This window comes from Gossypium arboreum, chromosome 5, assembly GCF_025698485.1.
Source record: "Gossypium arboreum isolate Shixiya-1 chromosome 5, ASM2569848v2, whole genome shotgun sequence".
NCBI classification, from domain to species: Eukaryota; Viridiplantae; Streptophyta; class Magnoliopsida; order Malvales; family Malvaceae; genus Gossypium; species Gossypium arboreum.
The window spans coordinates 1,272,775-1,289,871 of NC_069074.1; the positions used below are offsets into that span (position 1 = coordinate 1,272,775).

At 34.1% G+C, this 17,097-nt stretch overlaps 2 protein-coding genes across 2 annotated transcripts; both read right to left on the reverse strand.

Annotated features, from left to right (window-relative positions):
* Window positions 1-3,009: 3,009 nt before the first annotated feature.
* Window positions 3,010-7,327, reverse strand: LOC108486795 (probable polyamine oxidase 5). The gene has a single exon (XM_053028535.1). The coding sequence runs from the start codon at window positions 5,026-5,028 to the stop codon at window positions 3,346-3,348; it is 1,683 nt and encodes a 560-aa protein (XP_052884495.1). The 5' UTR covers window positions 5,029-7,327; the 3' UTR covers window positions 3,010-3,345.
* Window positions 7,328-9,960: 2,633 nt separating this feature from the next.
* On the reverse strand, window positions 9,961-16,468 carry LOC108486531 (WD-40 repeat-containing protein MSI4-like). The gene is made up of 15 exons (XM_017790635.2): window positions 15,830-16,468; window positions 15,363-15,426; window positions 14,942-15,028; window positions 14,782-14,844; window positions 14,374-14,439; window positions 14,183-14,257; window positions 13,971-14,046; window positions 13,468-13,684; window positions 13,180-13,261; window positions 12,636-12,709; window positions 12,393-12,504; window positions 12,212-12,286; window positions 11,776-11,852; window positions 11,078-11,177; window positions 9,961-10,217 (listed from the first exon to the last, which is right to left on the reverse strand). Exons 1-15 carry the CDS (start codon window positions 16,066-16,068, stop codon window positions 10,116-10,118), a joined length of 1,509 nt encoding a protein of 502 aa, XP_017646124.1. The 5' UTR covers window positions 16,069-16,468; the 3' UTR covers window positions 9,961-10,115.
* Between the last annotated feature and the right edge of the window lie 629 nt (window positions 16,469-17,097).

Below are 17,097 nucleotides of genomic sequence, written 5' to 3' on the forward strand. Positions count from 1 at the left end.
AAAAATGGCTCTTCAAAATCATGGACATTTTGTTTTCTACCGGTTGTTACCTCACTGTTTTAAAATATTGCTGGACCCTATACACTCATTATAAAGACAAAACCCAACAATCAATCCAGTGGGGGGTATTGGAACACTTGTTAAGATCAGTGAAAACATAACTTAAAAATGGAACATTTCACACACTCTAAAACGAGTTGATTATCAGCTAACCCTAATGAATTCTTTTCTTTTTTTCTGTGAGCATGGCAACGAAGGACAGCCCTCCAAAGAAGCCTATAATCCCTATAAGTAGCTCTCTAGATTCCTTCTTCCCATAAATTTCTTGACATGTTGTCATTTGTTGTGTTTTTTAAGTTAAAAGCTTTGTGCTATGTTATCATCACAAGGAGACCTTTATAAAGTGAAAATTGTGTTTGAGATGCCAACATGATAACTTACTTAATTCAGACAAATATCCAACTTGGAGGATCATTGGGTCTCTTAAGGATAGAAAAGTTTATCATTTGAGAAGGAATAAAGTACACAGCTCCCTCCTTTTTTGTGTCATTATAATATAAGATTTTCCAAGTAATAAACAGGATTCCATTTGATTAAAAAAAAGAAATAAAAAATTTGGCGACTCTTAATCCACAAGAAAGAAAAAAAAAAAAGTTATATTGTCTTGAAGTGGACAATGATGAGTCCTGGAATTTCAAACATCAAAGTGATTCAATTCATCATTCAAACGGAATAACCAGAAAGTATTGAGACAATGTCTGGAATGAATCGTACGTACGGTTTTCCCAAGCTTATTCTGACTTGAAATTTTTCTGAAATTTTTTATCAGCCTGGGTATGTTAAAACCACAAGAAAAAAGGAAACTTTTTTTTTTTTTTTTTTTTACTTTGAACTTATTTGAGGATATTATGGTCTGTCATGTCTGAAGATTACTTGTTAGAACGACAAAAGGAACAAGAAAGGAAGTTAAAATTGAATTGAGTTGTTGTTTAGCTATGTTAAAACTTACAAAGCTGGGATTGGTCACTGGTTAGTTAAAAATGATTGCTTTTTTGTTCAACCACGGTTCAATCTTTAGGCTCCACGTTTCATTTTGACAGTTTTCATTGAAATGATTGCTATGATCAATAATATCTTTAGTAGCTTTTCAAGAGAAACGGATATTGTCTATTTTTAATGATTTTATGTCAATCATTATATTCTAAATTTGAATATTTTTATTTTAATTAGATTTAAAAGAAATAGAATAAAATATAAATATCATTACTTTTTAATAGTATAATATTACATCAGTCATTTTATCTTAAATTTTAATTTTTTATTTAAATTTAATTTTTTAAATAAAAAATTGATATCACATAAAGTTATTTAAAAGTAATACAAATAACATAATATTACTGTTTTATATTATCCTTTTCCGACTTTTCAAATGAAGGAAAACTAATTTTTATATATTCTAAAATCTCGAGTACGAAACATGAAAATCCGAAAAGACAACCTCAAAAAAGAAGAAGCAACAAGTTAAATTAATTAATTAATCTTTAAATAATGGGTTTTTTTTCTCCATGAGAGGGCCGCAATCTAACAGTGAAAAAAAAAGTTGAAAGCATTGGATTCAAAGTGAGAGAAATATGAAACTTTAGTAATTGATAATTGCAAAGAATTGTGAAACTGGGGGAGGGGTGATCATGAGAATTATGAAGAAGAAAGGGGGGATGATAATGATGAGTAGGAAGCAAAAGAAGAGGGGGTCCTATTAAAGTAATTAGTATATTAGTAGGGAGATAGATGGGTTAAAATGGGGCAGTGGGTTTGGTGGGTGGGTTGGGAAATGGAGATTCTCATTTGTTTGTTTATGAACCAGACAAGGACTTGCTGACAGAGGAGGGGTCTGTGATATGCACAATGATCAAAGGGTGATTGAAGCCACAAGAGGCAAAAAGAGACAGCAAGTGGGCCATATTCCCAAGTTTTTTTATTTCTTTGGGCGAGAGAGAGAGAGAGAGAGCCTGGCAAAATCTCTCATAACCCACAATAATGGAGTCTCAATGAATAGTTTTACTGATTTGACTATACAGTGCTTGCTGTTTTTCTGGGTGCTCTCACTCAACTTAAAATATCAATCAACCCCAAAGCTAAAGAAGCCATCACTAGATTTGCTTTTGTTGTTGTTGTTTGTTTACAGATTTGGCTTCTTCAATTCAATTCTCCGTATAAATATAGATATAGGTGAAGTGCATCACAAGATGGAGGTCAAATAATTTGGGAGTGGTGGACCCAAGGGGCATCAACGGGATGGAGAAGAGAAGAGAAATAGCCCCAGACAGAAAAATCTGTGGTGTTTTTTAAGCTGATATTGTATGTCCATGGACTGTCATTTTCTATGTCTATGATACAAAGAGGGTGTAGGCCGTAGGCCGTAGGCCGTAGGCCACTGGTGCTGTCTAGTTAGTGAGGCTGAGCTAACTGCCTTTGTGTATGTCTGCACTGTCACGTGTGCCTGGAGTTGGTACCATGAGATGAAACCCGAATGGAATAGGTTCCCCTCCCCCACCAATACCCCCAAACCTATGAGATGGCAATAAGCATCTCTTGATTCTGTCTGATTTTTTAGGATATTTTTTTTGGTAAGAAAATGGTGATGGACTTTAACTCAGATTCAGAACTGCGCTGTTTTGATGCATGAATGAAGCTGCCCTATTATTAGCCAGGTCATTCATTGTTCCTTTCTGATCGCCATAAAATCGCTCATATAGTGGTCATAATTTAAATCCTGAATACAGCTTTATTTGATGGCATTAACCTTTGTTTGGATATTAATAACATAGAGAGAAAGGCAGAAAAGAAGCCTTATTTAAGAGAGATTCCTAGCTGAAAAGAGCCGGGTTTGGCGGATCCTGTCCAGTGACCAAAAGCCAAAGCAATCAGCTGAGAGGTGGGGATCCAAAGCTTTTTTTCTCTCTTTTGTTCTTTTTAACTCCCAACTATCACACAACAACAATGCCAATCTTAAAATCGTTTTGCTTTGAGTATCAAAGCAAGATTATATATATATATATATATATACACACACGAAAAGGAAATCCCTGGGGCACTCACAAAAACAAAGAGAAAACCTATAGAAAATTGAAAAGAAGCTTCTTTAATTCATGCCATACATCTAAAAATGTCCCCATCTATATCTTCCCATTAACCCCCCCTCCCTTTTTTTTCTTTTCTCTTTTGCTCTCATTCACTCTTCGCTTTACTTAAAAGAAAGAGAAAACAAAGATGGTTTTATATAGATAGAATATGAGAAGGATTTAGGAAAATAGAGTATTTCAAAAATAAATTAAATTGCTAAGTCTAAACCCCAACACAACGATAATGTTTGAGAAGCCTATTGGCTTCCCTAAGACCACTGAAATAAGCTCCATGGGTTGTAGAATAGTGGGTTCTGTGTGTAGCCTCCCCAGCAAACAATATTTGAAGTGGATGGTGGTCTGAGTCAGTGCTCCCAAGCTTTGGTAAGGGTTCAGCCATTGTGTCTAAATCAGCACCGCTTGATCCAACAGCCACGTAGCTGTAAGATCCCAAGAATAATGGATCACTGCCCCATTTGCTCTTCAAAACCTTACCAAATCTCACTCCATTGTCATCACAGCTCTCCACATTCCCATTGCAGAATTCAGGGGAATTATACTTGTCTTCCTTGTGGTGTTTTGATACTGGTAATAAACCAGATACTGTTGCTGAAACTCCATTTATAATCTCTTCATCGCTAAGTGTTTCAAGCTCAAGTGCTTCTTTACCTGCAAACCAGGATAGGAGGACGCTTGAATTGTTATAAATAGGAGACAGTGAAGCTGTCCTCCTCATCCACCCTGGGATCTTTTCATGCCTTAACTCGGATTCTGGGGGATGGAAAACGATTTGCAAGGAAGGGAACTTCTCTTTATCATTGGCGGGTCGATTACCATTTGGACTCCATTGAAGGAACAGCTTGTTAACAACTCCATATCCAAGTCTTGATATAGCCTCTGTCTTGAAAGTAGGAAGGGGAGGATTGAACATACCCGAATCTTGACCAGTTCCAGATTTTAAGACCCCTAATGAAACTGTGACTATCACATGATCTGCTAACATAGAAGATCCATCACAAAACTCAATCTTCACTGGTCTGGAATCATAGCCATTTGGAACTTGTATTGATTTATGACCCTCAGGTTGCCATTCGATTCTTGTGACTTTGCGGCCTAATTGGATTACGCCAGGAGGAAGAACAGATGCAAGATGTTCAATTATGCTCAAATAGCCTTTAGAAATGGTGATTTCTTCACCAGGAAACATACGGTACTCGCTTTCTGCCTCGTAATCTAGATTGAACAGATCACCGGCAGAAGTATAAGTTCTCTGGGTGTTTTCATGCATAGCAAAAACGGCTTCTTCAAGCAATTTTCTGCTCCATTTACCATATCCGTTCAGCTCCTCACGGTCCTTGCAAGAATCCCAGTAAGCACCAAGGCCTCGTCTAAGAAACGCACCGACACTCTGGTTACCAAAGCCACCATTGCTCGTACAATCTTTCAAGGCTGCTTTAGCTGCAAAATTGTAGTAACAAGCATCTCCTCCGCTGCCTGCACTGTCTTCAGTCAGCTTCCCTTGAGCGAAATCCATCAGGTTTTTGAAAAGGGTGGATATGGGGTCAACGATGGAGGCATTTAGCTCGAACCCACCTTCAGCAATAGTCTTTGGCTCACCCGAGAACCCATCCATACACTCCCATGGCTTATCAGACTCAAGCGCATGGATTTCCCGAGCAATTTGATGTACCGGGCTGCCTCCTATACCATGGATCCAAGTAGCACCCATCTCAATTCTGTCACCACAAAACTCCGAAGTGTTGATTCTGCCACCAATTCTATCACCACCTTCAACAACAACAAGCTCAAACAAATGGTCGGAGCCAGTGGAAGTATAGAGCTTGTTAGCTGCAGTAAGACCAGCCATCCCAGCTCCAATTATCACAATTCTTGGCTTCTTTGCCATTGTAGTTTCCACCTCAACTAGCAGCAGAAAAGATACAAAAGGAAACAACAATTTGAACAAGATTTGGACAAAAGAAAGAGCACAGAGTGTGAGGAGTGAAAGAGTGAAGAAGAACTGTGAGGTTATATTGAGTTACTGATGAGGAATTTATAAGGGAGCTTATACTGTATACTGTATAATGTATTAAAGTCAGTGACTTTTTCTTTTAAATTTTCTCACATTATTTAATTTGTCTAATAAAGACAGGGCTCTACTTTTTATTGAACTCTACATGCTACAAATATAGATTATACCTTAAATGACCACTCACTCTTCAAATCCTCTCCTAGTCTTCCTCAATCACACTACTGTTTATATCTCACTATTTTTCACCCCTTGACTCTGCCATAATTTCAAGAATATTAGCAGTAGCATTAATTACTCTACATTATAAAATGAATGATATATGGAAGAGAGAGAGAGAGAGGAGATATTATGGGAGTTGTTGGAAAGGACAATAAAAGGTTGACAGTGCCTTTCACCAACCTCACATGTAAACTAGGGTTGAGAACGGCCCACCAACTGAGCCTAGTTCTTAAGGCCATAATTTAGTAATCATACACATGAAATAACAATTTATAATCACCCTTTCCTTACCTTTTTTTCTCCTCATATTCGTTTCTTAATACGATATATAAAAAGATTTTGGTAGTACAAATATTTATTACATAATTGATCGTGAAATATTCGATTCTTACATGAGCTTCTTCTGCCCTTCATTTCTGTCTGCATCCCAAAAGTTATATATCATTGGAGAATGATTCTTTATTGTAAGATTTAGGTAAAGATTTTCACAAAAACTAACTTAAATGAAGGTATAATAGGAAGAAAAGCATTGCTTATTTGATAATATTGTTGGTCATTCAACCTTTGTTTTAATCATGATTATTGAATTGATTAATTAAAATCAATAATTTAATTAGTTTAGCCATAAATCTTTAATGTAAAGAAAATATATTTATTTTTAATATTAATAAATAAAATTGAGTGAATTTAAGATTCGAATCTCAATCATAATTTAATTTTTATGTTGTTGTCTTTGAATACAAGTATACATAGAATGGACAAGTGGGACATCGATTAATGTTTGGAATCATACGGCGGATTTATAACAAGAAAACATCAGAGATCACTTAAAACAGTGAAGAGGATTATTATGAACAGATAGATGTTCGAAGTGGTGCCAAAGGCAAAAAATGTGACATGCCTTGCCTTGGAGTTATCCACTGATTTGAAGCCCTAGCCTTTTCAACTTTTATCTACTAATAATCCATTTCTTAAAAGAAAACAGTAAATAAATCTTTCATGGAAAAATTAAAGATTTTTCGATTTAGATAGAATTTGAGCTCTCTTCTCTTATCTTGTCATTTCTAGCTCGATCCAAACTTACCTTATTTAAAACAAAGTACTAATATAATTTTAAAATGCTTTTTATTAAGATCACTTGACTTTGACGTCTTCATCCCCCATCACTTTACTTCCTTTTATTCCACTAATCAGTATTTTCTTTTAACTTAATTACCATTTTAATTACATTATAAGGTTTAATTGTATTATAAGCTAGCTTTTAGATGCAACATTGTAATTTAAGAAAGAGAGTTCAGATTTATACTTTAGAGATAACATTGTAAAGAAAAACAACTACGAACCTAGAAATTGTGAATCATGTTTGGGGTTTGTAATTCAGGATAATCAAGGGTTAGTCATGGGCAGTGGAGTGGTGGTAAACAACCATGCGGCGGATGCTTTCTTGGCGGAAGCCTTAGCATGTCTCCAAGCATTGAATTTTTCGATAGAAATGAGTTTTCCGGAAGGTGATAATGGAGGGGGATTCAAGAACAATCGTAGTAAAGATCCAAAAAGGGACCTGAGATAGATCTGAGATTGGGACCTATATTGAGGAAATTAAAATGAAGGCCCTAAATTTCAATTCTATTTTTTTTAGCACACAAATCAAGAATCAAATGCAGTTGCTCATAAGCTTGTACAAATAGGTTTCAACATTGAAAGCCCTCAATTTTGGGTAGAGAACGTACCTGGAGAAGCGACGGATCTGGTAGAACGAGACCGACGGTGGATGTTTGATTCTAGTTCGTTTGCAGCGACGTATTAATCTATCAAAAGAACGAAATTTTGTAGAAAGGCAATTGGTGCTAAATTTTGTTATCAGGAAAAACTGAATAGGTTTTCTCTATTGTGTTTTGAATCGCCTTTCTGTTTTGATCAAGGCTCTTCATTTAATTTTCTTGTCTTTTAAGAGTTATAACAAGAAGCCTTGATATTTTACTCAAAAGAAAAAAAATATGAAATTTGAAAAGATTAATCTTCATGAATATATAAAACGAACCTGAAGAAATTACAAAATTTCAACGTACACATGAATGGAACAATAATCAAAGTATATCCTTATTTGGATTAGAATAAATCTAGATATGAGCTATACATGGTGAGGTTTAAATCAAAATAAATTTTGAATTGAGATTCCATTAAATTAGGATCGTATCTATATAAAATAAATAAAAAATCCAAGATGTACCAAATATGTAAAAAACTTGAAATCTTTTGAGGGTTTGATATATTATTTTTTGTTTTGAATTTGGCCCAAGAGATGGAATTTGGCATAGTCTAATGATGTGAGATAAAGGAACCATGAAATCTTTTAAGAGGCAGTGAAGATAAAACACTTTGAAGACAGTTTAATTGCCATAATAAATATCTATATTATTATTTAAGTATTTGAGTATTTGACTAAGTTAATATTATTTATTAATCAAATCTCAACTTTATTTTATTTTAATTATATTTTGATAATTTTAAAAAATACATAATTATCATTTTAACCAAAATCATATTATTTTAAAAAATAAATTTGTTACCTAAATAACCTAATAAAAGAAATGATACGTTCATTCTCCTAATCTCTCATACCTTAATTTAAAAAAAAAAAGAACAAAATTAAATTGATGTTAAACATGAAAGTGTGTGGAGGTGTGGCTCAAACTTTGATTAAAGGTGGTGCGGATGGATATCTTAAGTATCAAATCTATTCTAAAATGCAAATAAAATAAAAATGATGATTAAAAAGCAGTTATAATTATTGTTAACATACCAAATTGTATGAAATGAGGATGCATGAGGATCAAAACTCAAAAACTTATAAGGTTATATAAAAACGATAATTACAGGAGGGCATGCATCTTAGTTGTTGGAAAGAACATGCATCGCTGTCAAGGCTTAAAACAAAGACAAGTCAAAATTGTATGAGTTCTCCAATACATCCACATCGTCTCTGGTGACCAAAACTATTTTTAAAAAAATGGACCCAAAATCGTATGGTGGGCATAGCTTCACGTGCATTTGAAGGTGAAATCCCCAAAAAAACCCAGTGCTTAATAAGGAAGTTAAAACTTTAAAAAACCATAGAAAAATAAATGTAATTTACTTTTGCAAAGAGAGTCTTCTTTTTTTGATTTGATGGGTAAAAAGCATTACAAAATTATTATTTCCAAATGGGTTTTGCTTTTTCTTTGTGCGTCTCATTTACATCATCTCTTCACTTTTCTTTTTCCTTTTTTTATCAAATGTAAATTAAGTTTAGATTTGACAATTTTTATCAATTTGTTTGTCCGACCAATCATTAAATTGGGTCATTATTTCTTTCTTTTAATTAAGAAATGTGATTAGGGTTAAAAGTCTTGTAAGTTGAAGCTTGAGAGTTATCTTGAGCCACCAACTGTCCCTAGTCTTTCTTAACTGCTAATCCATACTTCATTTCAGCTTCTTAAGATGAGATTACTCCCTGTGTCCGAATATCATATATTTGGAGTTGTAGTAAAAATATCTCTTTTATTTGATATTGAATAATTTAGTTCTTTTAATAAAATCAAAATAAAAATTCTAAAAATTGGTCAATGATACATAAGTTTAATTGATAAAATAACAAATTTAACTTTCAATGTTTTCATATTTTATCAAATTGGTCATGATTCTAAAAAATCACTTGTATAAAATTTCAATATATATATATATATATATATATAAATTTTAGCTTCAAATGTATATAAATAGATAGAATGTGAAGTTTTGAGAATTAAAATTTATTATTATATCAATATAAATAATGTCAATTTGATGAAAAATATTAATATTGTCTTTTAAAATGAATAGGAATCAAATTGTTTGGATTTATTTTGGAAGAGGGAGGAAGTTTACATAAAAATTAGCTTTTCAAAGAGAAAAGATATGTATATACAAACAAACTGTAATGTGATGGATGAAATACTAAATAATTTTCTTCATTTTAATTACCAAATGAAGTGTATTTCCAATTTTCCATCACTCTTCATTCAATTTTCAACCATCACCATCACCATCACCATCACCATCACCATCACCATTTTTTTTCCTATTATTTTGAGTTGAGGTTTTACAACTCTCTCCAACAGATATTTGAAGATGTGAGATAGGAGAAGATTATGAAAGATGAACCGTTTTCAATCCTCTTGCTATGCCCTCACCATAGAGTTGTAAGGTCCATATTATATGAAATTGAGTTATCATCCTACCAAATCCCCATTTCCATACTTCTGGGGTATTATTCTAGATCTAAATTAATTTTATATAATAAAAAAAAATTAAGTAAAATGAAAAGACACTTGGTTAATAGTTTTTTCCAATTAAGTTAATCATATATGCTTTTATATTTTGCTTATTCAGTCGTGATCATGACAGTTTAAGAAATTATATATTTGAAGTATTTCATTCCCCTGAAGGAAAACACTTTCAAAGTTCAGAAATAGTTCAACTAAAACCGGGCTTCAAATCGATTGATGTAATCATTTTCAAAATGTAACATCTAATATATTTGAAATTCAATTATCTATAAAATCCATGTTCTTTTTCCATTCCCAAACGCTGGATGAATCCTTGGATTTAATAGTAAGGTTGTTTGACAGTGTTCGTTGATTAGGTAAAGCAAAGGGTCTCTAAATCTACAATCACTACAAAGGAGCCTCAAAAGGCATAACATTAGGGCTACTCAACCTCTCTCATGCCTTTGTCGCGCACGAAATGACATGGGACTTGAATTTCTCCAGCTCAGCTAAAACCTCCTCTTCCGGCCTATAGATCAGATCACTCATGCGCCATATCTGCATCATTTCATTCACATTTTTATTCTTTCTTCAAATAAAACAAAACACTTTGAAGGAAATCACTAAATGGGGCGGTTTGGCTTTCAAAAAATCAATGTTAAAATGTGCCACAAGTCCCTCTACTTTTTGAAAATTAGGAATTTAGTCCCTATACTTCTATTTCGCGAAATTTAGCCCCTCTACTTTTCAGATTTCAAAATTCATGTCCAACTAGCAACACTATTAAATTTGTTACTGTGACATTTTTTAAATAAAAAAAATACACTTGATAACCATATAATTAAAAAAATGACTTTGTCATTAACTTGAATTTAACAACAAAATTTTAATAGTGTTACCAATTAGACCTGAATTTTGAAATCTAAATTCCATGAAATAGAAGTACAGGGACTAAATTCCTAATTTTTGAAAAGTACAGGGAGTTGTGACACATTTTAACCATAAATCAACCCCGACGATGATTCTAATCCCATGGCTACCGTGCTATGACTTCCTTTTTCTTGAAATATCAGTATCTAACACCAATGTTCAATATAATTCAGGTATAGGGTATGGGAGATGGCCCTCCAAACACACAAAAAATCTAAAACATACCCATGTCAAACATATACCCACATTCAACACTTACACCCACCATAAGCGAACATGTTTTGCAGTATTGGCAGGCCATGAAATCTCCAGAACATTTTTATAAAACTTTCTTGCAACGGATGCATTGCTTTTGACTTACCTGTGTCCTATGCTTATATCAATCTTCACAATCACACTGCTTACTTGAACTGTTTTGACTTTCAAGGGAAGGAAAAGCATTGCATTACTGACGAAGAACATTTTACATGGGAAACTAGTAAATATACCTGCAATGTCCCTCCTCCACCAGTTGTATCACAGTCATCAGACACACTAACAACAGTCCATGGATCAGATGCATTCCAATGGAAGTCAACAACTTTGTCCCTATATCAAAATCAAAAGTTTGAAGAGGTTATGACATCAAATCAAACAAAATCCGAAGGTTGCATCATTTTCAACTTGGAAACATATATTAGGTAAGGCCAAATTCTGTGGAAAAACAATCAGGTATATCGTCTTTGACATGCAATACCAACTTCTTAGAAACCAGAACTTAGCCATGCATCAAGACTAAGTTTCATGACTCCTCAAATTAGCTAAAAAACACATCACCGTACCCAGGATGTTGGAGTATAAACCTCCTATCAGGTGGAACATTAAAATTTCTCATTAAGGACTCTTAAGAGCATCAAAACATAAGGTGTTAAAAGCTTTAATGCATACACAACTGTAAGAAATACATGTTTGTTTTTTTTAATAGTAAAAAATACATGTTGAATCAGCTAAATGCATGCAAGATCATTACAAAAACCGGTTTAATGGTGTGCAAATTTAAAAGGATAGAGATAACACTATAAGCAAATAAAAAGAATAAAGAAAAATATAAAATGTATATTGAGGATGAGACTAAGACATAGATGGCATGGTTCAAAAGAATAGTCCAAACATATGATATATCACAAACTGAAAAACAGTTACAAACCTGTGTCCAGCGTGCTGGAAAAACAGTCCCGCAGGAGCACTAGGAGATCTTGAAGCACGTTCCACCTTCTTGCCAACCTAGAACATGATGAGCAATTGAAACCAACCACTATATTACACAGTAGAAAGTACAGCTAGAACAAGCTAAATAAGCAAGCATGTTTTCACTGCCATCATTTTACAGATATATCTACTCCTACAAAGATATGAAGCACAGTTGTCAACTTACAAACCACGTCATCCTTTATTTGATGAGAGTTCAATTTCCTAAGTTAACAGTGAAAATCTAAAAATATTCCCAAACTGAAAACTGTCATGCAAACTTAAAAACGTAGCCAGCTAACAAATGCCCCATGTTCAACATATATGCCTGGCCTTGTGTCACATTTGTTACATCATGCAAAGGCAATTAACAGGAGAAGATCAAGTAATCACACCTTGTCATAGTCCCAAATGTTCAAGAGCCCATCCTCAGCAGAACTGCCAAATACAGATGACTTGTCTGGAGACCACTGGACCATGAGATTTATAAATTTGGTAAGAACAAATACATCATAACGTTAGAATCACATTTGGAAAAAATAGGAATTAAGAATGTTAAACGATCAGGTTTGACACCTGCACGCATAGAACAGCAGCTTTATGACCTTCAAACTTGTAAATGGGTGATCCAATTCCATTAGAAGTCAGATTTCTTCGATCAAACATACGTACAGTATGATCTGCAGACCTGAGAGATCAACAAAAGAAAATAAATAACATGTAGTACAAAACATGAAGCACCACCACACTCCTAGTGCATCAGAGTTTGATGCTAAAAATAAAGTGCAAAACTGAAAGGAACTTGGGATGGAGATATACCCAGTCAGGATAAGATTGTCATCATGGGGGTTCCAATCAACACAATGGAGATCAGCATTATGTGCCTTTTCAACCTGGGAAGAATAAACCAACAATTTAGCTTATCATCAGAAGCATCACTATATTAAAAATTAAAAATTAAAAATTACAAACAAGACAACATTAACAAGATGATAATAAAAAGCATGAGAAACATAAAGCTTTAGTTATTACACCTAGAGGAATTCATAAGTGGAGAAAGAAGCTAAAGGGCTGGCTTTGATATATCAAATGAAACCACTTTAAATGATATAGAGCAGACAATGGTCAACAATCAAGTCCCAGACAGGAGGGACAGCAACGTATAACTAGAATCAGAAAACAGCGAACAGAACTTTCAACAAGTTTCTGCAAAGGATTTGAAGGAGTGGCATTGTATTCCAGCTGAACCCATATATAAAAGGGGTGAAAAGCAGGTATGAAAAAGACAACTACAGGGGAAAAGGGAGAATCAAGCAGTTATTATTACTACTATTAGAGATGCAAATATTAATAGGAAAATTACCTTGACAGTGGGGCCAGTGCCAACTCGTGCATCCCATAGTATGAGGCAGGAATCATCACCTACACTACAGAACTCTTGTGCACTACAGAACATATAAGAGACGTCTCAGATTTTTGGGCCATAGATCATCAAAAGTATCAACTCAAAAGGCAAGACTACAGTGGAAACCAAACCACTGAAAAAATCCATTTAAATAAACTTACTTTTACAAGAAAAAATTATGAACTTGATAAGCATATACAATAAAGAATTACATGACTTAGATTTTATAATAGAGAAAGAAGCTACCTTGATGGACAGAATGTGACATCTTCAACTGTATCCTCATGCCCACAGAAGACACCACGAGGACCTAAAGAAGGCCCATCAGCAGCTTTGTCATTACCTTCCCCAGGCTTGTTTTGTTTGATGATTGATCCGCCAGATCCAGGAGATTTAGTAGGGTCTGTAGCCGTTGTTGTTATGTGGTCCTGGATGCTCCACAAAACCACTGATTTGTCCTTCCCTGTCATAAAATTTCCCGTCACTATGAAGAAATGCCAATCACATAAAACGAAATTCACTTTTTTTGAGCCAGTTTTAAAAAACCCAAATCATCCGTTTCAGGACTCAAAATAATGAGGAGAAAGGGCATATTTAGCTCTCAAACTAAATAACTTGAGTAATGATGAAGTCACATCATCTTATATGGACATATAGATCATGATTTCCATGAGAGTTCAGTACTAAACACATTAATAATAGCATTAATCCTAGGCAAGCAAGTTAATTGAAAGATGAAACTTCACAACCTCCAGAGAGCACATAAGGCTCAGTTGGACACATTGCAAGAGCAAATTCAGCATTATCTTGATGCCCAGTCAAAATCTGCCGAAAAGAAAAAACAAGTCAGCAGTGAAAAGGGTTTATTCACCTCCATCCCTCTGTTCTGCCCCATACATAAGTACACACAAGTAGAACACAGATAACGTTTAGTAGAACTGTATTCTTGAAACAAACTTACCAGATCTGGGCGAGAATGGGTTGCTCCAAGAACTGCATGGCGGTTGGGTTGAGCCTCAACATCCCAGATAAGAACCTAAAATTAATGAAGTCGCGTGTCAACCAGACTTTTAACATCTATCCTCAAAAGAAAACCAGAAAGAAATATGGACTCCAAATAATTTAATAAAACAGAAATAAAAAGAGTGTTACATCAGGACTATCAGTGTGAGTTGCCACAATCCTAGAGCTCTGTGGAAGTTCCCTGATTCTGTTGACCTGCAAGATAATATTTGGCCATCTCAAAAAAATAAACTATATCAACAAGAAAAACAAAGAAAACAGGTAAAATGAGTATTATAAGAATTTGATGTTATACATGCAAAACAGGGAATTTAATCAAGCAGAAAATCTTTTTCTCACAGATGTCATTCATCAGAAGCATAACTTATATTTTAATGCACCTACTCAAAAAGAAGAGTTAAATTGTGAAATCTAATACTATATCACTTTACAGAAAGATAGCTGAGTTCCAACAAAATGGTCAGTGGATGGATATGTCATCACACAACTATAAATGAAGTCATAAACATGTCTTTTCTGGAACGACAAGATTCATACTTCTCCAGGATGTATGATGGTTTTGTACTTCTTCACAAATGGTGAGCGTGCTTCTTCATTAAACTGAAAAAACATGAACATGTAAATAATGAGAAGAAAGCTACTTGCACCAGTATTTTAAGTGCATAACAAGGAAAAGAATCCCTTGAAGATGAGGTACCTGAGATATGTGCTCAGCAGCAGCAACCCTAGGCTTGACAACTTCACAATTAGCAATCACAAGAGTATTCGGAACACTACCATCAGTCTGTCATTATAACATAAAACAATAACCAAAAGATAACATGTCAAAAAAGATGACAATAAAAATATGTCCCATGAAAAATTGATATTAATAAAATAATTCAACCACAAACTCATCATATGCTTCATCATTGTTCTACCAAGCTTTCTTTCAAATTCCATTTGCTCAAAGAGTTCTTACATGTTGCATCTCTTTGCTTTAACCAGCAACAGAAAAATAGAGACTCCTTTCATTCAGTTCATAATTTCTATCCAAGCTTGTTAAAGCACTCAAAAAAGATGCATATAAATATATATATATATATATATATATATATTCTGAGAAGGAAAATACTTGCCTGTTCAGAGAGGTAGAGACGCTGCCGATTCTTGTAAGTAGCTTGCTCAAGCTGTGGTCCCCAGCTGTTCAAGACCAAATTAAGCTATCATCAAGGAAAACGAAAGGAAAAAAAAGGATGAACTTGCAACAATCTAACATAAATTGAAGCAAAAAATAATAATAATAATAAGGTTCGGTGCTCGTTCCTCAACAACAAGAAACAATTAATGCCAGCCATCTAACAATTAAAAAAAACGATAAATAAAATAAATACGGAATTCAAAAAATGAAAGCAGATCATCAGCTCAGCAGAAGCACACTAGGGTTCAGCATAAGAAAATGAAGATCTTTAGAATCAATCATAATAACTCAATTAAACCTAAAATGAAAAAGGAAATATTATTTTAGCTACAGAACCCTAAACCCAGTATTTTGTAACGAAAATACCAAAGAAACCCTAAAACCCTAAAATGGTCCTGGGTGTACCGGCAAGAAAGAGAAGGCCAAACGAGATTGTGATTAGCAAGCCAGTCATAAAGAACAGGAACCAAAGACTTCCACTGAGTGTACTTCTCATCAACGCTAGGTTGGTGAGCTTTCTTTCCTTCTTTCATTTTACTAGCACTTTGTTGTTGCTGCTGTTCTTTCTCTTCCTTTGGCTTTGGTTTTCGACCTCTCTTCTTAGGACCTTGTTGCTGCTGTTGTTGGGGTTGAGGAGACTCCATTTTTTTAGATTGGGAGTTCTGCTGATACTTTTAAAAAAGAAAAAGGAAGAAGAGAAAAAAATTACAGCAATTGTTTTCCAGGGACCCGCCACTGGTACTGTAATGGGGATCGGAAGAGTGACAAAAACAAAATATAGGTAGAACTGGTTGAGTGAGGCATGAGGGTTTCGTTGAACCACGCCTACGCTCTTTAGAAATGGAGTGAGCATCACGCGCCAAGAGACGTTACTGTGATGCTGAGCATCTTATGGACGTGAAATTCACTGCCATTTATATTTAGCACTGGTCAGATTGGCTTTCCAACGTTTTAGCTGAGATATCGGGAACTCAACAGTATGTAAGACCGGCCAATGTCTCGAAGTGGCTTTACATTTGGTAAATGATGGGTGCTCGTCAGCTTGCCTGAAATTTCGTTCGCTGTAATAAAATATTATTATTTTACAAAATAAAGTTGTAATAAAATTGAATAAATATAATAATAATTTAATTAGATGAATATGATAAAATTATAATAGTATTGTTGTGTAATTTGTGTTTGATTCAAAAGAATTAATGTGATAAAAATATGAGGAAAATGTTCAAATAACAAATATAACCTTCAATATTTTTTAAATGAAAATTTCTCAAATCTCCCATATCTTGACATACATTGTTTTTTAATTTTTACTTTTATTTTTGTAAAATATAAAAATGTAAAAATAATCAAATGACAAAATTTTCATGAATTCAATATATTACAGATTATGAGAACGAAATAGGAAAACTGGTGACCCAAGAAGCAAAGAAAGGAAAAAAGATGAGACCTTTAGTCATTGGTTAACAATGACAAAGCTTGGTTGTTCACTTCTTTGGCCTTCAAAATGAAAAACCGATTCTTCAACTAAATAGGAAACAATTAAAAAAAATTCAAACATAATAGCCAATTAAGAAATAAGAAATGACAACGGAAAGGAAATTAGTATGAAGGATTTCGTTTGGACAATGTTTACAAACAGAAACCAAGATGCTGGTGGAACATAAACAATGGTT